The sequence below is a fragment of the Erpetoichthys calabaricus genome, chromosome 5 (genome assembly GCF_900747795.2).
Source record: "Erpetoichthys calabaricus chromosome 5, fErpCal1.3, whole genome shotgun sequence".
NCBI lineage: Eukaryota > Metazoa > Chordata > Cladistia > Polypteriformes > Polypteridae > Erpetoichthys > Erpetoichthys calabaricus.
The window spans coordinates 11,145,818-11,173,311 of NC_041398.2; the positions used below are offsets into that span (position 1 = coordinate 11,145,818).

A 27,494-nucleotide genomic window follows, 5' to 3' on the forward strand; every position below is an offset into this window, starting at 1 on the left:
CTTGCGATTGAAACTATTTTTCAGTGACGTATCTTCTGATAAATCAATGAGTTCTTCACTTGCTTTTGTTGACATACTACTTGGTAGGCGGTCTTGAAATGGGTTACAAATCCAATTCAACGAGTCGAGCTTTTTCATCTCTTCCCCGAAATAGGCATCAAAGTTATTTTTTAACAATGATAAATGAGTGGAAATTGCAGACAGTATGTTCGTCTTTGGCTGCAGTTGGTTTTCTATAATAAAAGTTTCAAGAGTTTCAAAACAATCATACTTGCCATCCTCAATACAACTTTTCCACAACATAAGCTTTTTCATAAACGCTCGAATTCTATCGTGAACTGCAAAAATGTCTGATTCGTTTGAACCTTGCAAATACAAATTGAGTTCGTTTAATTTCGAAAAAATATCCGCCAAGTATGTGAGCTTGAGAATGAATTCTTTGTCCAGTAGAGATTCAATATATTCAGTTTTTCCTTCCAAGTAAATTGTAACTTCATTGCGTAATTCCACTAATCGTGTCAGTACTTTCCCCCTGGATAACCAACGTACCTCCGTATGCAGAAGAAGAGATGTATGAAGACTACCCGTTTCTTCACACAGCTTTTGAAATAAACGTGCTTGTAAGGGTTTTGTTTTAATATAATTTACAATTTTCACAGCTGTATTTAGTACTGTTTTGAAATCATTAGGTAATGCTTTTGAAACCAGTGCTTCTCTGTGAAGGCTACAGTGTGTCCACAAAGCACAGGGGCTTTGTTTAAGAACTCTTGTAACGACACTGCTATTTTTCCCGCACATAGCCCGCGCACCGTCAGTGCATATACCGAAACAGTTCTTCCACTGTAAACCTTTCTCTTTTATATAGGAATCAATTGCATTGAAAATTTCCTCGGCCGTTCCACGACTAATTGGCTTGCAGAACAAGATATCTTCATGCACGTCGTTTTGCCATATATAACGCACAAAAACAAGTAGTTGAGATAGGCCTTGCACGTCAGTAGACTCATCTAGTTGTAGCGTATAATATTTACTACAAACTACCCTCCGGATTAATTCGTCCTCTGCCCATTCAGCCATTTCGTCGATTCGTCGTGCAACAGTATTATTGGACAGTGGTATGCGCTCGATTTCCTTTACTTCTTTTTCCCCAAACATCGCTCCAACAGCATCTTTAATCGATGGTAACACTAAATCTTCGCCAATGGTATGAGGCTTTCCTGCTCTGGCGATCCTTAAGCTAATGAGGTATGAGGCATATACAGCATTTTCATTAATATTAATGAAATGTGAAACAATATTTTTTGAAGATTTCATATCCAACAATTTTCTTTGAAAAAAATCTACTGGCTTATTCGTAAAATGGGAATGCTTCGTTTCTATATGACGCGTCAACTTACTTGGGCGCATACTTTCGTTCGCTAATATTTCGTAGCAAATCACGCATTGAGGACGCGGATCTATCGTATCATGATTCCAAGTGAATCCTAGCTTTAGATATTCAGGGTCATATTTTCTTACAACTTTCCGTCGTTTCGATTCATGCGAACTCGTTGAGGGAGCTTGGAAGTCAGCCTCAGTGCCACTTTTGTCATTTATAAGAACATCTTCTGTCTTTTCATCACAATCAACCGGCGGCGGCGACGTAGTTTTTGCTATCCGTTTCAACCACTTTTCCATTATTATATTCAAACGTTAATAATTGTTTTTAAAAAGATTATAAGGGCGTACGCTAACGAACACAACACAACGCGAGAAAGAATGTCACAAAAACAAAAGACGTCCGGCTGTTAGCCCGATCGGTCGGAATATAGTCTTATGTTTCAGGGCCCACTCAATATTCGCTCGCGACCCATAGTTTGGGAAATGCTGACTTAGACCATTAGTGGACATTGTGCCCGCTGATCTAATTCAGAACATCAGCGTCGACCTTCAGTGTGAGTTTTTGACTGTAGAGTTAAGTCTCCTTTCAGCAGCTGATGGAATATCAGAGGACTTTATGGTGATGCTGTCTGAGTCTCCAATGAGTAACACCTGGGATTCTGTCAACAGTGAAAGGCCATGAAGGACACCACACAACGTTTTCTCTAACAATACCTTTTCATGTCCCTACTCATCATCACCAGTGAAGCTCTACTGCTCTTCAAGTTCTAATTTATTTCTCCTCTGTTTCATATTAAGTGTTGTCTTCCTATTCCACTCACCTTCATCTCCTCCATCGCCCTCCTCATCTCCTTCAGTGTCTTCTCTCTCTTCAGAAGTCTCCTCTTGATGTTACTCAGTGTCGCCCCCAGCTGTTTCTGTTTGGACACACAAGAGGACACGCGTGGTCAGATCAGAATTCACGTTCACTTTGTGATTTCTTCTTCTCTTTCTGACTCCTGATATTTTCACAACACATTTGTTAGACATTTCATGACACAACTTAGATTTAATTTAACAAACAGGAATATCAATAAAGATGAAAAGAAAGGTTTAATTTAATTGATGTAAGATTGACTTTGGGTTTGAAGAGTGCGTCAAATACAGGAGACAGTTTGATGGCACACTGGTGTGTGAGTTAGTTCTTGACGTTTAGAAGACATCACATCGACAAACTGGGAAATGTGAAGTTCACACAACACCAAAAATAATAAAACAAACTGGAGTGTGTCAGTAAAGAAACTGGTGAAAGGCCAGGAGGACTTAAACACGTCATGTCAGTAATTATGGGATCTACAAGGCCATTTGATATCCTGAGTCAGACATGTGAGGACGTTGTCTGCTGTTGTCATTTTCTGGAGTCAAAGTAAGATACCGAAATACTCAAACGATTCTGTTGAATTCAGGAAGATGGCAACTTAAAAGAATTCTAAAACTCATAAATTATATTTTTGTATGTTTCTTACCTCAGGTGTTTTCTTTAGGTGACTGATTATTATTTTTAATTAAACTAGTGACCTCCACCCCCTGCTCACTTCGCTCGCCCACCCGCAGGTTTGGTTCGTGTGGCACTTCAAACATTTAAAAGCCTGTACAGCACCTGTCCTTTTGTCTCACTGCCTTGTCTTTCTTCTCCCTCAGACATCCTCTGCTCCTGTGGGGGGCCCCGCTTCCGAGGCGCACCCCTATGGACATGAAGATTTTCTATTCTTGTAATTGAGAGACAGAACTGTCCCCTCTGACTACCCACGGAGTTCAATTCACTCCTGAAAGACAGTTATGTTTGTTTGAAGTGTCTGAATAACGTTTGTCTCTAAAATCTCCTGTGTTTCTGTGCCACTCTGTGACCCAAGTGTGACCGCGTACGTGGACTTCACATTCACCAAACCACAAATCTTTTAATTCTCGTGGAGAGGCCTGTTTAATTTGAAGAAACACTACTTTTCCCTGATGGCAACACCAATTAGGCAATCTACAAGTCTCTGACTTAAAGTTTCAGTCAAAACAATATATTCAATCTGTTTTCACTGTTATGTTATTTCACCGAGTAATAATTTCCGTTTGTTTGCATGAATGCAATCTTTACTATCATTTTTGTAGACTTTCGAAATGGCCTTAGTCTCCATCTAGCGGATATTACTTCTGTCTCTGTGGAATTCCAAAAAGTCTCTTTAGAAAGATCACGTCTCGTCTCTTATAATAGAGAGATGTTTATTATGTTTATGTGTTTTGGTTTCACCAGAGCCTTCAAGACCACCCAGCCATCCCTGTTAAGGGGTCAGCTGAGAGATATGCAGGTGGGTGAGCCTGTGGTGTCTTGATGATGGACTATCTGTCAGGCAGACTCAAGGACTGTGTGAGCAACACTGGAGCAGCACAAGGAACAGGCCTGTCTGCTTTACTCTTCACTCTGTGCACCTCACACTGGAATGAACACAATTTATCTTTTCTTGGATATCCAAAACTCACCCAAGGAGTGTCTCAGTGGGCTTTAACAGGCCATGTTTATGAGAGCCCCCTATTTCTGATTCACTAAGAAGAGAGGAAAAACAAGAAGATCGAGGTTGAATACACACACAATAGAGCTAATGTGCCAAAGCCACAGTCCACCTAAACTTCATGTCTGTTATTGTAGGAGGAAACCCACATGAAGACAATGAGAACATGAAAACTGTACCAGGGACAAGTTACAGTCGAAAAATAAAATGTATTTCTAATATAAGGACAACTGAAGATGTATGTATTCAAGTGTATACAGACAGACGACATCAACAGACAACACCAAACATGAGTCTGTGTTACCTTAGTTGGTTCTTTCTCTTGCTCTTATAGGAAAGGCACATAACTTGTGATTTTATTCATCATAATTTTTATCCAAAAACTTTCCCAGTAAACATCATTCATTCAGAAGCAGCTTTTAAATGTTCTCGTCTCAGTTCTGCTTCAGTTCTTAGTTACTTATTAAGTTTCTAGAGTCAGCACTATGATGGCAGTTTGGTTTTCCTCACAGGTTGTCTGCACTCCCTTACAGCTCCTCTGTGTGTGTGAGACACTGCTCTCAACTGATTCAAGTCCACTTTAGTTTTCTTAATGAATTTATGAAGAGACCCTCACAACAGCTACAGCCTTCTCCTTCACACAGTTATGGTGATGTCAACTCCCAGAATTCACCCCCTGGCTTTATCTTAACTACCGAGTCCCAGTCAGAAGTTCTCAGACTCCGAGCAGGTGAACTCCTGACTTGGTTTATGGTCACTCAGGTGGAGGTGATGCTTTGTCCAGATTGTTGTGTCCATGGAGAGCTTCCTCTGTCACACATTTAACAACATTCAGTTGGCTTTGACTTTCTTCTAACAGATTCTTTTCTCTCTCTTGGCCTTTTCTCGTTGTGACTGTGAGTTGTACTTCAGTTTAAAGTCTTTGAGGTTTCACATTACTGGTTATCTTTTAGTGGCAACAAAATGTACAACTGCTGGTTGATGTCCTCCTACAGTATGTTTAAAGATTTTATAGGTGGTCTCTCTTACTTGTGCACCTTGCTTTCCTTTATTCTGTCAGGACTGAATGAGACCCCCACGTTCAACTCCATTACAGGGGTCTTCAGCTCGTACCGTCTGGCACTACGTTACCCTTTGGAGCAGAAAAGATCATTGAGCCTTTGTGATTGCCACAATAAGGGTCTTACTACAGGGCAGAAGATAATCCAGGGGCAGAGATCAGAGTTCTAGTGCTTACAAAGGGTTATAAAGGACGGAGTGGACTTGCTGCTGTGGGTGTCTTGGATGAACAGAAATCCAACCTTTTTACTGCTAATTCCTGCTAAGTGTTTGGTCATCAAGTTGAGTTTTGGCTCCTTCTTCAGTCACAAAGTGATAAAGAGTGACACACTGAGACATCGCTGGGTGACATTTGCTGTGGTTGATCAGACTGATCAGATGACACCCAAAACTGTCAGGAGAGTCCTGGTGAAGTGAACTGACATCTGAGCTGAAGGTACGAGTCAATAAAAGAGGGGCAGGCGGTGGCAGCTTAAGAAAAAGACTTGTGACCAAGCAGTGCCAGTCTGTCCTACAATTACATGTCTGCTTTCAGGGACATCTGAAGAACTGATTTATGTAAATCAATCCAAATCAAGTGATAGCCAAACAACAGAAAACAGAAAGAGATCAAAAATTAGATGTTGATATTAGTGACGTGATTCATATTAAACTGACAAATATCAGGCAACGTCATAGACTTCATTGTTGTTTAAGATGTTGGTTTCTAAACGTGTGTTCACCTGTGAGCCGAGCTCTTTAATATTCCAGCGAGGACTCAGCCACATTTGTGTCACTGACTGAGACCTGGCAGAGCCGATGTGACACAAGTCCTTTATTTGAAGAAATACCAAATGGTGGACTGAAGTTAAGTGTCTTTATCTGAACTTACTGTTGTTTCCTTATACGGCATTAGTTCTCCGGAAATTGTTCTTTTGAAATTGTGGCATGTTAAGTAACCGAAAAATATAGAAATATGACATAAAAAGCGATATCCCTCCCATAGTGATTACGGCGGTACAAAAATCACATGAGAGAAAAGATATACTTTAGCTTACTTTACTGACGGATTTACACGGTTACAGACGGGAAGCTTATGACAGACTCTATCAAGGTGTGGGAGTCTTGACCTACGCAGTCTGCCATCTTTCGTCACCATGCTGTAAGGATTTTTCAGATGGATGACATAATCTTCCGTCCATCAGCTTCAAAGTGTATTGGCAGTAGGACCATCCTTATATTCTGGTTGCTCCACGTGCAGGTTCTCTTTCTGGTCTCCAAACAAGGACAGGAAAGGACTCAAACCCCACCTTCAAAAAATACAGGAATAGCACAATGGCTACATGCAGTTCTCATTCTCCCAACAAGGAAAGAGGATTTTGTGCTGACAGAGGACAGAAGTATAGTATTCTGTCTTTAGGCTGACTATACAATCCTCCAGTTGTCTTTGGCTATGTAGTCCTATGCTTGGCTCGGCAATTCAAAATGCTGAGCCCCTGCGTACCATACTTGGTCTGCCTGTATGAATGAATCCATAACAGTGTGCTCAGAGACAGTGACATTAAACTTAATATTATAACAAACATATTATAACAACTGTACATTGAGGTTGTGTAGTAGTGATGGGGGATTTGAAATTGGCTTATATGGTCAAACTTACACTTCTAGTAAGTTCTTTACACTCCTGCTGGACTTGTTAGGGTTTTACCAAATATGAAAGCTCAGAGTCTTTGTCATAATCATACATTAGGTGGGATTATCACTCAGGGGTTTGACATTCAAAATGTCCTTATTGCTCCACTAAATAACATGATGTCTAATCACTAATGAAGATTCTGATGAGTTATATCATTAAAAACAGAAAATCTACACAGGAATAGTATATTGACATTTCTGAGCTGAGCTTATTGTAAGAATCGTAGACTTTACTCTGGAGTACAATACAGACTGACATGTGACAATAATGTGTCTCTTAAACAGCCCTGAGATCAGCCAAATGCAAACTCTGATTCTTTAAAAATGGACAAACACCACAAAGGCAGACAAGCAGCTAAGCACACTCAGCGTGTAAGTGTCAGCAGTACAGAGTGTGTCTATCGATGTGTCAGACCTTCGATTGAATTACGTTTAGGATGACATTGTGTGCTCACTTACTACGCTGACATCAGCCAACTGTAACATCATCTTGTTAAGAACACCTCAGGAGGGTCCGAATGTCAGACATTTCTACGTGTAGCCCACATGACGCTCGCACCCCTGCCAGTGGACATTTCTAGACAGCAGGCTATAGTTGGCCTCCCACTGCCTTAGAAACTCAAAAGAGAAACTGATCAGAGCAGAAAGAAACTCAGCTGGCTGTGAGGAGAGAACTCAGTTGTTTGTGGGCCATCTTGGGAATCTCATCCTGAGCTGCTTCATGACTTGCACCAGTCTCACCAGGATGGACTCCAGCAGCCAATGCTCTGGACTTGAAACATCAGGTTTATAAGGTCCAGTAAAACCTTGATTATCAGTCAGGGGTCAGGACTGAGGCTGTGACGGATAAGAGAAAAGACGGATAACAGAGCAGCTACTTTAGAAATGACATACAGTAGATTAGTGTAGCGAACAGTCGTAAAAAACTATATTAACAAAATGAATTAATTTATATAATATTGTAATGACTAGTGTAATAAGCAAATACATCTCAGAGGTCCTGGAGTTTTCAATGTTTTACGTGGAGTCTTCGTTCCCTCACAAGCGGTGTCCTGTCTTACACTCTGTTATTTGGTTACTGAGCTCACCTCCTAAACAATCACAGAAAGCTTTCCCTACCGATCAGTTGATCTCCTGCCACTCTCGTTGTGTCTTTTTGATACACAAACACTCCTGCTTATTGTCTCCTGACTCCCTGCTCCACACCTTCTCTTCTCTCCTCACTTCTCCTGTCTGCCCCTCACAGAACAGAAGCCCCTCAGCCAGTCCCATCACTTACAGCTTTCCGCCCTTTCTGCCCCCATACAGAGCATCACAAGCTGCCTGCACACCACAATATATTAACACAACCTGATATAACAGAATATAGAAAGAAAATGACAATGCAGAAGACCATTAACATTAATACAGAATAACGTTACCGTCACTGGTTTTCATTTTCAACACATTTATCAATTATTTCAGCATCCCGCTTTCTATCGTTCACTTCGTTGCCTTCCTACTCCGTCACTGAAGCAATACTTGAAGAGCTGTTGCTGTTTCGTAAACGTTTAATAAGTTCAAACACCACACACATATGTTGATAGGCCATAACAATGTATAGTAGTTTAGTTTAATTATAACAAAAGAGAAAAGCTACAAACCGCCATTAAAGCTGAAGGTACGTAACGGACACTGGGATTTCTGTTGTTCCAATGTGCAGAACTCGCAGTAGTAATCAGGAGACGCTGGCGTACACAACTTTGGGTTTTTGTTATTTAGTCCTGACAGTTAATCAAGTGACAGATAATCGAGTTTTACTGGAGATGAAGAGAATTCTCTGTCACATTAAATGTACAAATTCCTTAACTCAAAGTTATTCAAACAGTTTCCATTAAACACTAAACATCACTCACCTGCTTTTCTTCTCTTTCCGTCTCCAGCTCGACCATTTCATGATGTTTATGTCCAGTCACCACACACATCATGCAGATACAGGAATCATCAGTTTTACAGAATATCTCCAGACTTTTCTGATGTTTCTCACAGAGTTTCTCCTTCAGATTTCTATCAGGATCAACCAGATTGTGGTGCTTCAGTGTCACTACTTCATAGTGAGGCTGCAGGTGAGTCTGACAGTAGGAGGCCATGCAGGTGAGACAGGACTTCACCGCTCTGAACTTCTTACCAGTACAGAAGTCACACTCCACGTCTCCAGGGCCGGCATAATTCTGAGGAGGAGGAGAACTGAGAGTCGTCTTCTTTAACTTCTTGGTGACTTCATTCAGCAGAGTGTTTCTGTTCAGCTCAGGCCTTGTGGTGAAGGTGTGTCTGCACTGAGGACAGCTACACACTTGGTTCTGATCCCAGCAGTTTGAGAGGCACTTCAGACAGAAATTATGTCCACAGGGGATGGTGACGGGGTCAGTCAGGGTGTCCAGACACAACGAGCAGGTGAACTCGTCCTGTGACACAAACAGCTGGGCTTCAGCCATCGTCAGTCTGAGGAGAGGCAGGCAGAGAGAATCAGTCATAGGAACAAGGAAGTGACTTGTGAAGAAATGAAAGTGAAAGTTAGTCTGAGCTCAGTGAGGAGGAGGAGGAGGAGGAGGAGGAGATTTAAAGAGAAAGCTGAGAGCTGACAGAGAGAACATCTGAGGAGACACTGAGGGTGAACAGTTAATGTGAGACAGGAGCTCAGAGAGTGAAGACCACCAAGTGAGAGAAGAGATGGCCTGTCACAGGGGGTCTGCTAAAGTGTCATTCTCATCATTATTTCTTATTCATTTATTACACACTGAAGTGCAAATCAGACTATATATTAGTCATCTTTATTAAACAAATTATCCATCCCATAATAACTTCTCATCTCCTGCTTATCATTAATGAATGTTTGTGTTTTTCTTTGTCCATGCCAGGAATTTATCAGATAATCCAGTAAAGACCCCAACTGAAGCCCACTCAGTTTAATAAACAGAATAATATGATACATTAATAAACGTAAGGACAGTAGAAATATGAAAACATCTTAAAAACTGAAAACAGACAGACAGACAGACACACACACACACACACACACACACACACACACACACACAGACACACACACACACACAGTTTTTTAGATTTTCTTGGTTATTCAAGTCGTTTTATCTCAGGATTTGTGAGACTTAATCAGGTCTGTTGAACAGGCTCGTCTACTCCTGCACCCTACGATTAACACACACAGATCCGAGTCACACACAATTGGGTATAAGTGATGCCCTGATGCCAGTCCCTCTGTAATAGCCCACCTCAGACTCATTCCACTTAAGTACATATGAGTGACCCCTCCAGCCTGTCACTTCTCAGTGCCCCACACTGGGACTCGCTGTCACCAACACTAACAAATGTACAGATGTCTCTCAGACACATGACGGCTCGTATAACATTTGATTTTCTGCCAGTTCCCAGCCAAGGTGGTCTTTCTTCTGCCCCCTTTGCTCTTCTGTAGCCAGAAGACACACCACATGCACTTCAGATCAGGTCATCTACATCAAACCTAAGCATATTCAGGCTTGGCAAGTACTGGGATTGGAGACCATCTAGGAAACGCTTGGGTGTCTGCTGGACAAGGTGTTGGTGAGGCCAATAGGGGGCTTACCCAGTGGTCTGAATGTGGATCCCAATGCCCCAGTGCAGTGACGAGGACACTGTGCTGTATAAATGGTGCTGATCTTCAGATGAGAAGTAAAACTGAAGTCCTGACTCTCTGTGGTTATTAAAGATCCCTGTGTGTCCTCCATAAAGATGTCTTTGCTAAATTGCCCTCCAAGGCCTTGTCATTGTGCCCCCCTAATCATTCCCTGTCTCTCATTAGCTAACTGTTTCTCTCCCCACTTCACCATCTAATAGCTCATGTGTGGTGAGCATACTGGCACAGAAATGTCTGCCGTCACATCATCAGGTGGATGCTGCACATTAGTGGTGGTTGAAGTGGCTCCCCACTCACTGTGTAGAAGAGCTTTGAGTAGTGAGAAGAACAATATAAAAATATAAAGAATTATTATTATTATTCAAGTGCCACCTCTCAGTGTTGATAACACCCTCGGCAAGAAAGCAGTCATTTCCAACATCCGTTGCTCTAATATTTACTTCAGTCACTCAAGAAATAAAGAAAAAGTATAGAAATGTCAAAGGAATGTGTCATTTAATAATCTGGGATGAAATATAAGTGATCAGCATGGACCTCAGTGTTATCATATGCAGAGCACCACCTGTTGGAATGTACTTCATGTATTAATAAACAGATGGCACATTACAAACATTTGTAGTAATGGAATGTATAGAATGTTGGAATGACAAATGCAATGTGTGTGTCTCTGTTATATACATTAGACCCCTGCAACGTCGCAGTTCATTCACAGGTGTTTCCTTAGACCCTATCTAATGATTGTTAGTGGAAACCACAAATATCCACCACAATTTTTATGGCTTTTTTCGTGGAAATCCTGTGCTGTAGAGAAAAGAGGAAGCAACTGTAGAAGAAAACGCAGCTTGGGATGTTGAAAGTAGCCAATAGAATTTGAAACCGTGACTCCCAGCAGTCCCTGCAGTGTCTCTGATTGGTCTTCTGCTGTGGCTGCTGGGGCTGTTGGGCTCAAAGGATGTCAGCGTGGCTTTTAAAAAGGGGGCCGGTGACCAAAAGCAAAATAAAGTTTTTGTAATTTGTGTTTCAAGTTCCTGTCTGTCTGCCTGCCTTCTGTTGGTTACCTGTACTTATTGGTTTTGTCTTTGATCGTTTTGTACGTCTGGATTGTCTGCTGTCTGCCTGTGTACATGAGGACTGTAAGTGGATTCATGGCCATCCTGTGAAGAAATGAGCGCTCCTGAACCTGTCCACCCATCCTCACCATTTCATGAACTAGCGGTAGGACTATCTTTACATTCCCATTCAACGTGCAGATCTCTGGACTTTCTATTTTCATCATTACATTTCATCTGTTGTCGTTTTTTATGATTTACTGTGTGTGTTTTGTTTTTGTTTTGTTGTATTTAATGTGTAATCACCGTAAGGTGAACAGGGGTGGTATCGCTGTTTTCATTTGTTTTCATTACATTCTTTATTTGCTGTTTGATTACCGCTTTGATTTGTTTTTGTCTGTTTGTGAGTGCGTGAGGGTCTGCCCAATGCTGGCTGCGTCACTGGAATCTCCACCATAAAAATAAATCGCTGTCTTCTCGACGGTGTGAATCTTAGTGGCACCGGACCGATATACTGTTATTCATTTCTCCTTGCTGCTGGTTGGCTGTGATGCATCTCCAGCTGAGTGTTCTCGTGTTTTTGGTTTTGTTCCTCTTAACCCTTAAACCACCACAACCGGCTATAGTCGTTTCAAAGTGCCATTTGTGAACACACAGGAGCTGATCAGTCAGTGCTGTACATTCATTGAGCAGCCAGTTCATGACCACTGCCAGCCCCTTGTGAGCAGGGGGGCTGAACGCACCCCTAGAAGACACGGACACTCCTCTAAAAAACCCTCTTAAAAAACGCTGATAGACTACCTTCACATTGCTCTCTTACTTGCTGGGCTTACTTGTGCCTGCTCTGTCACGTGATATGCTTCTCGTGTGACTCTACGCTTACTTAAAAGCCTGAACAGCACCTGTCCTATTGGGCTGATTGCTTTGTTTCTCTCTCCTCCCTCAGACATCCTCTGCTCCCGTTGTGCTCCCCTATGATGTTTGTCTATTCTTTAATCGATAACTAACTGTATACTGAGCTCGTTTTACTTCTGAAAGAGACCTGTTTGTTTGAAGTGTTTGAATAAAGTTCCTGTCTCTACAATCTCCTGTGTTTCTGTGCAGTTCTGTGACCCAAGTGTGACACCCTGCAGCACTGCAGCCTCGCTGTCCCTGTCATTGAGCCGCTGCACTAGACTGGCCTGCCAGCGTCAGCGCTTACCTCTGTGTGCTCGAGTGCAGCACTTCAAGAGCCGTTGGCTCGGTGACTTCATCCATGGCATCACTTGCACTTTGTACATATTGTTCAAGTAGTTTATTAAATAGTTTTTACAGTTCATTAGCAGAGTGTATAATGATCAGTGGTGCAGTAATTGTGATGCTCTTTGCATGAAAAAAAATGTGTTCCATTAAAATTTAACTTTTCTTTGTAAATTGTGACGTTTACTTAAAGTGCAGCAAAAAAGTACTTGGCGTCCAGGGAGGCATTAACCCCCAAGTATGTGGCAGTTTAAGAGTTAAAACCCCAAAATGCTGTTGAAACGCCCGGCACCTTCTAAGGCTTCTGGCAACGAAAACGCACTTGTGTGAATTATAGTACATATAGCAGTAACATCGGGATTTTACATTCTAGCACTGCGGGAGACATAGCAGTACAGTACTGTGCAGTATGCAGGTTTACCTTTACATTCTTTATTTTTAGGTAATGTATTAAGATGAGTATGAAATTAAATTAAAGTCATCTGAGGGCATATTTAGGGTTTAAACTATAAAAATAGGCATTTTGTTAACCACTTCCAAAATTTCGTGGTTTTTCAATATTTGCAGGTGCTCTAGGAACGTAACCCCCATGAAATTTGGGGATGTACTGTACAATTTAGTATGAGATTTGTAAAAGCCATTTTAATGTTTGAGATGTGCCATCTGTTGGAATGACAAACTTAACATGATGTCTCTGTTACACACCATTTGGTGTTGGATTCCTAAAAGCAGTGTTAGTATTTGTGATGTACCATTTGCTGGAGTGACAAATGCCATTAATTTTATTACTTCAAATGTTTGTGTTGTGCCATCTGTTGGAATGAGAGAGACATAGGAAAACAATTGACACGCAGATACACAGACACAGAGACACTTTTCCTTTTATTAAGGTGGATAATGTTGAGAATTTTGATTAGGGATCAATATGCTTTATTATTAGTTTTATTGCTATTAGCTCTGTAAAGTGTAGGCCTGAGGTAACTTTTAAAGGACACCATTTATTTCAGCAGAAGGGCCCTGGCCTGCCAGCCTTTTCACAGGCAGATCTTGTTTTGTGAACGCCGGTGCTGAGCCGCTCACTGACAGAAGACAAACAAACTGCAGGCAGGGCCTTTGGCTGTGTGAGTACTGGGCAGGCTCTTAGGCTGGCACATCAAACATATAAGCACTTAATGGCATTTACATTTATTAGGGCTCAGTAATACTTTGGGCAATAACAGTAAAATAAAACGCATTCTGATATCTACCTAGTCTGAGCCACTGTATATTGGGGTTAAGAGCTGATTATTGAAGGTTACGGACCTTTCACTGCACATCGATGTCCGTGAAGTTAGCAGCAGCTTAGCCCTGACAGACGAGTGAGCCTTTTATACGAGCACACCCAGATATATGTCAGATTAGCATGTAGGTTTTTATGCCAGTGCTTCTTTGTATGTCCTAATGATAATAAATAAAGTTAATGCAGATCATATTTGTTAGCATATTTAGTCAGTTGTTAAAGGCTTGTCTTTTTTACTTCTTTCAAGCATGAAGCTCCGTGTCAATGTTGTCCGCAGTTTGGCCCTCATCAGTGAAGCTGCGCGCTGCCGCTTACTGGCACAGTTGCCTCTTATTTTAGCCTTACAGCAGTGTGGCTCAACCTGTGGAGCGAGATATCTAAAAGGGATTCGCCAAGAAAAATGGAAATCGAAGATGAAGCCATTTATTAAAAAAAAAACCTCGTTTATTGCAACTGTTGTTGTGATTTTTCTACCATTAAGTATGTGGAATTCGTGTAAATGACCGCGTGTCGTGATGTGTCGTTCGCCTCTAAGAGCCGATTCTTTGCAGTGAACGAGTAGAGCCGACTCCGGTCGGGAGAGCCCAAACTTCAGCAGCAGAGAATCCAAGCAGGCAGAGGCGAGACTTTATTTTGATGGGCACACCACGAGGCCAATCACAAGTAAAGAAAGTCTTGGATCATACCATTATGTGAAAGAAGGAAGGGGGCAGACGCTCGAAGACAGCGAGTTTAGTGGTACAGTCCAGGTACACAAAGCGACGAAGAGAAATGCAGTAGGATTGAAATGCAAGTGCGTCGGGAAAAAGGGAAGAAATGAGCGAACATTGAAAAAGAAACAGCATCTGGCCACTTTCATTGATATTGGAGACTGCAAAGCTGAGTGCAGAATTTGTAAAATGAAAATATCCGTCAGAGCAACAAACCTGCACAGACATCTAAGAAGCGCTCAGCCGTCCGTCCAGCTCGTCCTCTCTCCTCAGGCTGCCATCCACTGACCCTTGTAAAGTGTCCTGCTTTGAGCCAAGAACTTCTACTGCACCATCCTCAGTCTTATCAAAAACTGCAGGTATATCACAGCCTTTTGCCACTCAAACTTAAATAAGCACATTTATTCCTAAACAATTGACCGCAGCCAGACAGATAAGTGTCGATGTGGAGCTGCTAAAATGACAGCCCGTGACTTTCAGCCATTTTCATTGTGGTGGACAAAGGATTTAAAACTTTAGTTCAGCCTTAAACCCCATGTATGTTCTCCCCAGTATATAAACCTCATCCCAAACAATTACTCCACGACTATATAACACGGAGCGTGCATTGTGGCGACACAGGGTCAAAAAAGCTCCAGCAGTTTGCCTGACAACTGACTGCCGGACATCCAGAGCGACCTGCTCATACGTGTCTGTCACTTGTCACTTTATTGGAAACTTTAAGATGACATCCTGGCTTCTGGGCTGTTGTGAGTTTACTGAGAGACGTACTGCAGAAAACCTGACAGAGGAGCTGCTGAGAGTGACAACAGAGTGACAAGTAGACGACCCGGTGGCGTGCTGTGTTACTGTATATATACTGTATGTCACGTGGAGAGGCCTGTCCGCCGTCAGCAGACATCAGAATTCAAGTGCAGTCCTCTCTCTTACCGTTAGACGGCACTTCTGGAATCGATTAATTGCTTAAATTTAATGAAAACCAAAGAAATGTTTGAATTTGACGTATATTTTATCTCACGGTGTAGTGTTTTCTAGATTGAAGTAGCGACACACTCAGAATAACGTTTCCAATGCTGTTTATTGTTAACCCTGTTTAACCAACTCTCCATACAGCACACCTCTAGATCACACCCCTCCCTCTGGCCGTCATACGTCTCAAAAGACGCAGACCATAGCAATCAACACCCAAACATAAAGCAATGGACAAAAGCACCATTAAACAATCATATACAACATTCCCCCCCACCCCTCTCCCACCAATTGAATTAGGTGTGAAAAGAGGTTAGAAAGTCTTGGAAGCGGGCAGGCCTTGAACGCAGTCTTGCTGCTCGAGATATTGGGGTTCCACTGCTAGCAGTGAGTTGAGGATCCGTATTCAGGGGAAGAAGAAGGGGGGCCTGGGACATCCAAGTTGTGTCATCTGAGGTAGGGTTGCCCTTGATGAAGTTATCAGATCCTGAAGGGGCTGGCACCTTGCACAGCCTGCTGGCATGCCACCGAGACCCATCCACTAACTGAAAGGTTGCAGGCCCAAGCTGGCTCTTAATCTGAAGGGGTGATGACCAGAAGGAGTGAAGCTTGCTAGAGCGACATGGGTGGCAGACCCTAACCCAGTTCATCACCTTGAAATTGGGAATCCGTATTCTCCTCTTCCTGTTGAAATCATGCTGGGACTTTGCTTGTCGTTTTTGCACATTTGACTCGGCTGACTTGGTGGGTGACAAAGTTGTAAGGGGACGAAGTCTATGCCAGGGTAGTTCAAGCTCACGGCCTAGCATACGTTTGGCTGGGGACACCCCAGTCGTAACATGCTGAGCAGCTCTATAATGCAGCAGGGTCGGTGACAGTGCTTCATTAAAAGAGAAACCCTGCGACAGGTGAGCCCTGAGGCTTTGATTAAAGCGTTCAACCCCTCCATTAGCCTGGGGGTGATAAAAGGATGTTTTAATATGGCGTACACCCCGGTTTTGGACAACATCAGTGAACACAGCAGATGTGAACTGCGGACCATTATCTGTTGTAATGCATTTTGGTAAACCCCAGCGAGCAAACAGTGTGTCCAGTAAACCAATGAGGACTCCGCTGTGACTGAGCCCATGGGAGTGACCTCTGGCCACTTTGTGTGGAGGTCGTCTGCTACTGCCAAGAAGCGTTGGTGATGTGGCACACCTTTTAATTTGCCACAGATGTCTACTTGAATGTGTTGCCAAGGCTGATCAGGCCAGGCCAAGGGTTGGAGAGGAGGCATTGGTGGGGGTGCCAGTCTTACCACTTGTTAAACATGGTGCACAGTTGTGCATCAGCTCCTCTAAGTCACGGTCAATGCCAATCCACCAGACTAGGTCCCTGCAGCATTGCATTAGTTTCACAATTCCGAGGTGGCCCTGATGAGCCATGGCAGGACCCGACCCCTGAGGCTGCTGGGCACAACCATGCGATGTCCACAAGCTAGACAAGTCTCATTCCAACAGGAAAGCTCATCTTTAAATCAGATGTAAGACTGGAGGTTAGGGGGCACTTCCAATGGCCAGCCATTAGCAACATACTGTCGTAGGGCTGTGAAAACTGGATCCAATGCAGATTCTTTTGTAAGTTCCTGGAGTGACACCATATCTTGGAGTGGAGAGTGCAGCAAGTGAATCAGATCCTCCTCATGATCAATTCACATAGTGGTAGGGGGATGACAAACAGAAGGTGACAACAAATCAGCCACTACATTGTCTCGTCCTGAGGTGAACTGTAACTTAAAATTGTACCTCTGGAGACGCTCACCCCAGCGGTGCATGCGCAGCAGCCTGTGACCTGAACCAGCAGAGGACATCAAAGATGTTAGGGCCTGGTGGTCAGTTCTTAAAGTAAATGGACGCCCGTACAGGTAGGTATGCCACTCTTCACAGGCCCATACACATGCGAGTGCCTCCCTCTCCCCTACTGAGTATTTCTGTTCAGCAGGGCTCAATGCACGGGAAGCAAAAGCCACAGGCGTCTCCACTCCATCTTGTATCTGTGAGAGAACTGCACCTACTGCTGAAGCAGATGCATCACAAGTTACAATAGTTGGACTGTCCACATTAAAATGTGCCAAGACTGGTGAAGTAGTAAGCAACTCTTTAAGTTTGTAAAAGGCTTCTGCACAGTCCGCTGACCAACTCCAGGATGGCTCTTTTTTAAGCAGCTGCCAAAGGGGCGAGTGAGTGCAGAGTATTGTGACCTGAATCTCATGTAGTACCCTGTCATCTCCAGAAATGAGGCCAACTGTGAAGCTGAAGTAGGTGCTGGAACACGCTGAATGGCCTCCACATTCGACTGAAGGGGTGATAAACCTGGAGTTGACAAGCGGAACCCAATAAAGTCCACTTCATGTGCAGCAAACAGGCACTTATCTGCATTTAAGGTAAGGTTGTGGTGGCTAAGAGCTTCAAAGGTTGCTTGCAGACGTTCGTCATGGACAGCATTATCTGGCCCATGGACTACAATGTCATCCAAGTAAACAACCACCCCTGGAATTCCTGCCAGGATAGTGGACATTATTTTTTGGAAACAACTGGGAGCGGAGCACAGGCCAAATGGCATTCTGGTATAACGAAAAATTCCAACGTGGGAGGTGAATGAAGTCAAATCACTGCTGTCCTCGTGCAGAGGAACTTGAAGATAACCTTGATGAAGGTCGAGCTTTATAAAAACCTTAGAGCCATGGAAGTGAGTGGTGAGCTCTTCGATGGTCGGTAAGGGGTGACGATCAGGGATGACAGCCTGATTTACTGCCCTTAAATCCACACATAACCGCAGCTCTCCTGACTTTTCTTCTGCTGTGACCAAATTCGATATCCAGGGGGAGGCGTGGATTGGCTCTCTAATGCCATCTGTCAGGAGGTGTTGTAGTTCTGTGGTGACAGCATCCCGCAGGGCGAGGGGCACACGCCGCAGAGGCTGAATAACAGGAGTGACACTTGTATTAAGCAGGGGCTTGTGTGTAAATGTGTTAAGATGTCCTAAGCCAGTGAACAGGGTAGGCCATTTCTGATGCCACCGTGATGTCACATTCAGAATAGTTAATCCATCATTGTCCAGTAGTGTGAACCCTAGACTGGTGAACAAGTCCAGGCCCAAAATATTGTTACCTTGTCTTGTGATATGGAAAGGAGAATCAGACACAGTGTTTGTGCCATACGTTACAGTGCAGCGCACAACACCCACCACATCAATTCTGGAGCTGCCATATCTGTAGAGGGAAAGGTTAGGTGTCTGAAGTGGTAAGTGTGATAAGAATGTTGTATAGGTGGCCATGTTTAGAAGTGACACTTTAGCTCCTGTGTCAAGCAGAAGAGGAATGCAAACATCATCCAGGTACACGGCACAGGAACGAAACCCGGGTAGAGAGGAACAGACTGTGTGAATAACTGCAGGGAGGACTCAGCAGAGCGTTGTTTTTGCTGTGTACAGTTACTGTTTCCAGGCTCTGCTGCTGACCTACACCATTTTGTGAAATGATTGGGTTTTCGACACCACCTACGTATTTGTCCTCGTGCTGGACAGTCCACGGCACGAGACACATGTCTAGTAGAACCACAATGTCCACAGCGCTGGCGAGACTGAGCTGTATGAGGTCTCATCTGCTGTACTGATGCTTGAGACTGACAGTCAGACACACAGTTACACTCCGCGCCCTGTGGCTCATCACTGTCTGAACAGCAGGTAAGGGATTCGCAGAAGACATCTGTGTTTCACTTATTTTATGTGACATTGAGAAGATGATTCTATTTGACACGCAACAGTCAACGCTTTACTGAGCGTCAAGTCATCATCCTCCAAAAGAAGCCTCTCACGCACCAGAGGAAGAGGAGTTTTGTCAATCAGTGGTCTCTAATCATTTCATCACGAAGAAGGTCACATTTACAAGACTCGGCTAAACCTTTAAGTCAGCCACGTACTGCGAAAGAGACTCACCAGCACGTTGTGTCCACTGACGGCACTGTAGCCGTTTCAAAAGGACGATCTGCTTTTATGTAAAGTGACCGTCAAGGAGCCCAATAGCGACTTCGTATGTGTCACCATCACCGAGAGTCTGGAAGACATGGAGTCCTTCTGAGCCGAGGCAATGCAGGAGAATGGCTCTGTGTCTACACTAGATAGATAGATAGATAGATAGATAGATAGATAGATAGATAGATAGATAGATAGATAGATAGATAGATAGATAGATAGATAGATAGATAGATAGATAGATAGATAGATAGATAGATAGATAGATAGATAGATAGATAGATAGATAGATAGATAGATAGATACTTTAGCAACTGCGTCCAAAGTCACCGCAAGAAGGTACGTTTGACATGAAGACTTCCATCTGTCCCACGGAACAGGCGCTTTGCCCGGCTGAGGCAAGAAAGGCTCGGAGGGTGACAGTGAAACAAACGGAACATTTTCAGCCATCCTCGTTCGCCAATTGTAGTGTTTTCTAGATTGAAGTAGCGACACACTCAGAATAACGTTACGAATGCTGTTTATTGTTAACCCTGTTTAACCAACAACTCCATACAGCGAGCTTTTAATACCACAGCCTCCCTCCGGCCATCATACGTCTCAAAAGACGCAGACCATAGTAATCAACACCAGAACATAAAGCAATGGACAAAAGCATCATGAAACAATCATATACAACAAGGTCTACAGAGAGTTCATTGGACCTCACGCAGTGTGATTTGTAGGACCTTCTAGACACAGAAACACGACTGACTTTCTAAACGACGGCCACTCAGTTCAGTGGTGGACTCCACTCAAGTTCTGGACACGTCTCAAGGTGACAGGATGGACCAGAGTGCAGTTCAGAGTGACACAAGAAAGGTCTAAATATGACTAAGAGGGAGAGATTTTAGTTTGTGATTTTTAATAAATTTATTAACCTTCCTGTTAACACGTCTTCACTTTATCATGATGAGTTATTAAATGTTGATTCAATGGGCAAAAATGGGAAATTCATCCATGAAAAATTAAATCCACAATAAAGTGTGTAGAAAGAGTCTGAAGACTTTGTCACTACTGTAAATTTTGAGATATGACACTTAAATTGTGAGGCGGCCTGGTGGCACAGCACAGCGCTGCTACATTCCAACAGTCCTCACCTCCACCCTGATTATTACAGACCTTCACATTGTGACAATCGCTCCTCGTTGGTGGGTTAAAAATCAGCCGCTGGTTACGTCCATAAACTCCTGTTCTTCTGCTGGACTGTTTGTCAGGTGAGCTCAGTTTATGATATTTATTATATACAGTAATCCCTCGCTATATCGCGCTTCGCCTTTCGCGGCTTCACTCTATCGCGGATTTTATATGTAAGCATATTTAAATATATATCGCAGATTTTTTGCTGGTCCGCGGATTTCTGCGGACGATGGGTCTTTTAATTTCTGGTACATGCTTCCTCAGTTGGTTTGCCCAGTTGATTTCATACAAGGGACGCTATTGGCAGATGGCTGAGAAGCTACCCAACATTTTTCTCTCTCTCTCTTGCGCTGACTTTCTCTGATCCTGACGTAGGGGGATTGAGCAGGGGGGCTGTTCGCACACCTAGACAATACGGACGCTCATCTAATAATGCTGAAAGATTATCTTCACGTTGCTACCTTCTGTGCAGCTGCTTCCTGAAGCGAAATGCTGCACGGTGCTTCGCATACTTAAAAGCTCGAAGGGCACGTATTGATTTTTCTCTCTCTCTCTCTCTCTCTCTGCTCTTGACGGAGGGGGTGTGAACTGCCGCCTTCAACAGCTTTGTGCCGCGGTGCTTCGCATACTTAAAAGCCAGACAGCCCTATTGATTTGTTTGCTTTCCTCTGTCTTTCTGACAGGCTCTGCTCCTGACGCGCACTACTTTGAAGAGGAAAATATGTTTGCATTCTTTTAATTGTGAGACGGAACTGTCATCTCTGTCTTGTCATGGAGCACAGTTTAAACTTTTGAAAAAGAGACAAATGTTTGTTTGCAGTGTTTAAATAACGTTCCTGTCTCTCTACAACCTCCTGTGTTTCTGCGCAAATCTGTGACCCAAGCATGACAATCTAAAAATAACCATATAAACATATGGTTTCTATTTCGCGGATTTTCTTATTTCTCGGGTGGCTCTGGAACGCAACCCCCGCGATGGAGGAGGGATTACTGTAGTGCCTTTGGTCACTACACATATTTGAAGCAAAATAAATTGCATTTTTCTTTCCAACAGATGGTGCATCATTTTAATACTACAAATATTTGTGATGCCCCTTTTGTGCCATCTGTTGGAATGACAGACACATAGCAGCTGGACAGACTCACAGACAGACACTTGTCCTTTTATTAAAGTGCATGAACTCTGTTCTTGTATTTTAGTTGCACGTCACATCACTCTCTGCTTATTGAATGTCTTTAAGTCTGACATTAACAAGTCAGTAAGTTTACAATCAAACTGGGAAATTCAAAAATGATGTTTTAAACCTGAATAAAGCCGATAACATCTCATGATGTGACTCAGAGCTACAGAGTTACTGAGCACCAGTCTTGATGTCCGGGCTGCCAGGAGAAGCTCCTCAAGACCCGCTATTTGATTGAGTGGGATTCTTTCTTTCTTTCTTTCTTTCTTTCTTTCTTTCTTTCTTTCTTTCTTTCTTTCTTTCTTTCTTTCTTTCTTTCTTTCTTTCTTTCTTTCTTTCTTTCTTTCTTTCTTTCTTTCTTTCTTGCTGTCATAATTGCTTTAGTCTCATGCTTATTTATTGTTCTGTTCCTGCCTTGCCTGTTTACATGTTTACCACTCAATCCTTATTGTACGTAGCGTCTTCAGTCAGTCAGTCATTCTCCAAACTGCTATATCCGAACACAGGGTGACGGGGGTCTGCTGGAGCCAATCTCAGCCAACGTCTTTCTTTTACTAATTTTGTGAATGACACTCATGATGTTAGACTACTCCAGGGGACATGCAGCCTTTCCTACTTTTCCCGTTTATTGAAATACTCTTGCAGAACTCGGCCTAGCCACAAGACGGCAGCAGCGCACCACTGCCATGTAACCGCAGGCGAGGCGGACACAAGAGAGCCGCTCGAGGGGTGTCAGGTTCAGCCGGCCGACTGGCCACGAGGAGCTCCGCCACAAGTAGGCGCTTCATTGCTCAGCTGTCAGACTGTCAGACCTGCACAGCAGGAGGCGGCGGTGAGCACAACGACATGAACTCGTGGGGGTCTGCGCAGATTCTCTGATCTTCGTCTCACTTTTCTTGTATAGCATGCCAAAGTACCCTTTACTGTGGGACGCTGTCGGGGTCGTGTCTGCACGTACAATGACATAAATGACGTGTGTTGATGACAGATATAAACACGTGTGTATAAATATATGTGTGAATATCTAGAGCAGGGGTAGGCAACGTCGGTCCTGGAGTGCCACAGTGGCTACAGGTTTTAATTCAACTCAATTGCTTAATTAGAAACCAATCATTGCCAATCTCAGACCTTATTTAATTTTATGGCTTGTTAGTCTGTGCAATGTAAGGCTTTTATATCGTAGATTTTTTTCCTTTCCAAGGATATGATCCAAATGATTTGAAGCCAAAAAAACAGATCATTTTCAGTCTGTCACATTTTTCTATTAAGTGTTTTATTAAATCAAACCATGTACGATGAACACACACAGATGTAATTGGAAAAAAGCTAGCTGGAGAACTGCTGGCTGTTTTGTCTTTTACATCTCATTGCTAATAAGGAGCAATTAAAACACTGAATGCAGCAGTTTAAGATTGAAATAAGCAATTAAGGTTGGAGAACCTTAACAAGCGAAACCACTACAATGAAGCATTAAAATGTCACTTAAGCAATATGTGCTTCATCAGCAATAATTGAGTTCTCATTAAGGAACTGGGTTGGAACAAAAACCTGCACATACTGTGGCACTCCAGGACCGACGTTGCCTACCCCTGATCTAGAGTGTTGATTCTCGCAGCCCATATCGATATTGACAGACCTGACTGGTTAAGGGCAGGGCTAAGGGGCGGGAGGAATATCAATCAAAGTCATCGTCAGCGAATCATCTTCTTGCTATCGCCACAGCCTACTCTGCTCCAGTCTGCGTCATTAGCCTTTTCTAATATTCCGCAGGTAATTTAGGCGCCGGAACGGCTCATTACCTCACAAGCTGTCATAACACACTCGAAGCCAACTTGTTCAGAAGTGCAGTGCTCAAAAATAAATAAATAAAACAGAAAATAAACAATCAAATGGAATCATGTAAATGTTGGCGGCGCTGTCACACTCTGAAGTTGATGACGCGTGTTTGTATTTGTGTCTTTTAAACTGAAATCAAAGTCACCTGCGATCTCATAACCTGCCCGGTCAATTGTAATAACCTGAAGGTGCCATTCAAACCTGCGCTCCGCCTTCACCCCCCACCTCCCCGCAGTGCGCGCTCCCGCTGATCTCAAAGCGCCGCACCGGACTAAACCAGTCGGGCATTCCGTGAAGCGCGCGTGTCACACTGAGACTTAGCGGAGTGAGCCTCACGTGAATAGCCGTCTGCTTACAGTCGAGGCTCAGTCGCTGCTGCGATCTCAAAGTGTCCGCCATTAACACAAGACGGGCTGAGACAGTCCACGGTTATGTGCGCACACTCGGGAGATTTAAGGAGCGCCGGGAAACGATCAAGGAGAACATCAGTGATGGAGACACCGAGGAGAGAACGACATCTACAGAGGGAGTGTCTGTGACTATTATGGGATGGCTTGGGAAGAGAAAGTCGGCTGAGCAAGAAGGAGAACTTGAGCTGGACGAGTGGCGCAAATCTGTAAGAATTTGAGCTGCTGAATAATCGACGATATCGCGTTTAAACATCTGCGATGATTTTTTTATTTAATTACATGTTGCCTGAAGAAGGGGCCTGAGTTGCCTCGAAAGCTTGCATATTGTAAATTTTTTTAGTTAGCCAATAAAGGGGTCATTTTTCTTGACTTCTCACTACTTAACACCATCCATCCATTGTCTCCCGCTTATCCGAGGTCGGGTCGCGGGGGCAGCAGCTTGAGCAGAGATGCCCAGACTTCCCTCTCCCCGGCCACTTCTTCTAGCTCTTCCGGGAGAATCCCAAGGAGTTCCCAGGCCAGTCGAGAGACATAGTCCCTTCAGCGTGTCCTGGGTCTTCCCTGGGGCCTCCTCCAGGTTGGAAGTGCCCGGAACACCTCACCAGGGAGGCGTCCAGGAGGCATCCTGATCAGATGCCCGAGCCACCTCATCTGACTCCTCTTGATGCAGAGGAGCAGCAGCTCTACTCTGAGCCCCTCCCAGATGACTGAGCTTCTCACCCTATCTTTAAGGGAAAGCCCAGAAACCCTGCGGAGGAAACTCATTTCAGCCGCTTGTATTCGCGATCTCGTTCTTTCGGTCACTACCCATAGTTCGTGACCATAGGTGAGGGTAGGAACATAGATCGACTGGTAAATTGAGAGCTTCGCCTTACGGCTCAGCTCCTTTTTCACCACGACAGACTGATGCAGAGCCCTCATTACTGCGGATGCCGCACCGATCAGCCTGTTGATCTCACGCTCCATTCTTCCCTCACTCGTGAACAAGACCCCGAGATACCTGAACTCCTCCACTTGAGGCAGGATCTCGCTCCCAACCCTGAGAGGGCACTCCACACTTTTCCAGCTGAGGACCATGGTCTCGGATTTGGAGGTGCTGATTCCCATCCCAGCCGCTACACACTCAGCTGCGAACCGATCCAGAGAGAGCTGAAGATCACGGCCTGATGAAGCAAACAGGACAACATCATCTGCAAAAAGCACTGACCCAATCCTGAGCCCACCAAACCGGACCCCCTCAACGCTCTGGCTGAGCCTAGAAATTCTGTCCATAAAAGTTATGAACAGAATGGGTGACAAAGGGCAGCCCTGGCGGAGTCCAACTCTCACTGGAAACGGGTTCAACTTACTGCTGGCAATGCGGACCAAACTCTGGCACCGATCATACAGGGACCGAACAGCCCTTATCAAGGGGGCCGGTACCCCATACTCTCGGAGTACCCCCCACAGGATTCCCCGAGGGACACGGTCGAACGCCTTTTCCAAGTCCATAAAACACATGTAGACTGGTTGGGCAAACTCCCATGCACCCTCCAGGACCCTGCTAAGGGTATAGAGCTGGTCCACTGTTCCGCGACCAGGACGAAAACCACACTGTTCCTCCTGAATCTGAGGCTCGACTATCCGACGGACCCTCCTCTCCAGGACCCCCAAATACTCTTTTTAGGGAGGCTGAGGAGTGTGATCCCTCTGTAGTTGGAACACACCCTCCGATCCCCCTTCTTAAAGAGGGGGACCACCACCCCGGTCTGCCAATCCAGAGGCACTGTCCCTGATGTCCATGCAATGTTGCAGAGACGTGTCAACCAAGACAGCCCTACAACATCCAGAGCCTTGAGGAACTCTGGGCGTATCTCATCCACTCCCGGGTCCCTGCCACCAAGGAGTTTTTTGACCACCTCCGTGACCTCAGTCCCAGAGATGGGGGAGCCCACCTCCGAGTTCCCAGGCTCTGCTTCCTCATTTGAAGGCATGTTATTGGGATTGAGGAGGTCTTCGAAGTACTCCCCCCACCGACCCACAACGTCCCGAGTCGCGGTCAGCAGCGCACCATCCCCACCATATACAGTGTTGACACTGCACTGCTTCCCCTTCCTGAGACGCCCGATGGTGGACCAGAATCTCCACGAAGACGTCCGAAAGTTGTTCTACATGGCCTCCCCAAACTCCTCCCATGCCTGAGTTTTTGCCTCAGAAACCACCGAAGCCGCTTTCCGCTTGGCCTGCCGGTACCTATTAGCTGCCTCCAGGGTCCCACAGGACAAAAGGGACCGTTAGGACTCCTTCTTCAGCTTGACAGCATCCCTCACCGCTGGTGTCCACCAGCGGGTTCGGGGATTGGCACCACGACAGGCACCGACCACCTTATGGCCACAGCTCCGGTCAGCTGCTTCAACAATAGAGGCACAGAACATGGCCCATTCGGACTCAATGTCCCCCACCTCCCTCGGGATGTGGTCGAAGTTCTGCTGGAGATGGGAGTTGAAGCTACTTCTGACAGGGGGCTCTGCCAGACGTTCCCAGCAGACCCTCACAACACGTTTGGGCCTACCAGGCCTGACCGGCATCCTCCCTCACCATCGAAGCCAACTCACCACCAGGTGGTGATCAGTTGATAGCTCCGCCCCTCTCTTCACCCGAGTGTCCAAGACATGTAGCCGCAAGTCCGGCGACACGACCACAAAGTCCATCATCGAACTGAGGCCTAGGGTGTCCTGGTGCCAAGTGCACATATGAACACCCCTATGCTTGAACATGGTGTTCGTTATGGACAATCCGTGATGAGCACAGAAGTCCAATAACAAAACACCGCTCGGGTTCAGATCAGGGGGGCCATTCCTCCCAATCACGCCCTTCCAGGTCTCACTGTCATTGCCCACGTGAGCATTGAAGTCTCCCAGCAGAACGAGGGAGTCCCCCGAAGGTATGCCCTCTAGCACCCCCTCCAGGGACTCCAAAAAGGGTGGGTACTCCGAACTGCTGTTCGGTGCATACGCACAAACAACAGTTAGGACCCGTCCCCCCACCCGAAGGCGAAGGGAGGCTACCCTCTCGCCCACCGGGGTAAACCCCAATGTACAGGCTCCAAGTCGGGGGGCAAAAAGTATACCCACACCCGCTCGGCACCTCTCACCGGGGGGCAACTCCAGAGTGGTAGAGAGTCCAGCCCCTCTGAAGGAGATTGGTTCCAGAGTCCAAGCTGTGCGTCGAGGTGAGCCCGACTATATCTAGCTGGTACCTCTCAACTTCGCGCACTAGCTCAGGCTCCTTCCCCTTCAGAGAGGTGACATTCCACGTCCCAAGAG

At 44.7% G+C, this 27,494-nt stretch overlaps 2 protein-coding genes across 3 annotated transcripts in view; both read right to left on the bottom strand.

Moving 5' to 3' along the window:
* The window catches only part of LOC114644391 (tripartite motif-containing protein 16-like), a 119,622-nt gene extending 110,461 nt beyond the window's left edge, over positions 1-9,161 (bottom strand). The window contains exon 1 of the mRNA XM_051928006.1: positions 8,546-9,161. Within this exon, the coding sequence (XP_051783966.1) occupies positions 8,546-9,124 (579 nt within the window). The 5' untranslated portion in view covers positions 9,125-9,161. The remainder of the gene's footprint in view (positions 1-8,545) is intronic.
* Positions 1-27,494, bottom strand: part of LOC114643681 (tripartite motif-containing protein 16-like) — a 488,218-nt gene that overhangs the window by 110,461 nt on the left and 350,263 nt on the right. The gene's annotated exons all lie outside the window — the stretch shown is intronic.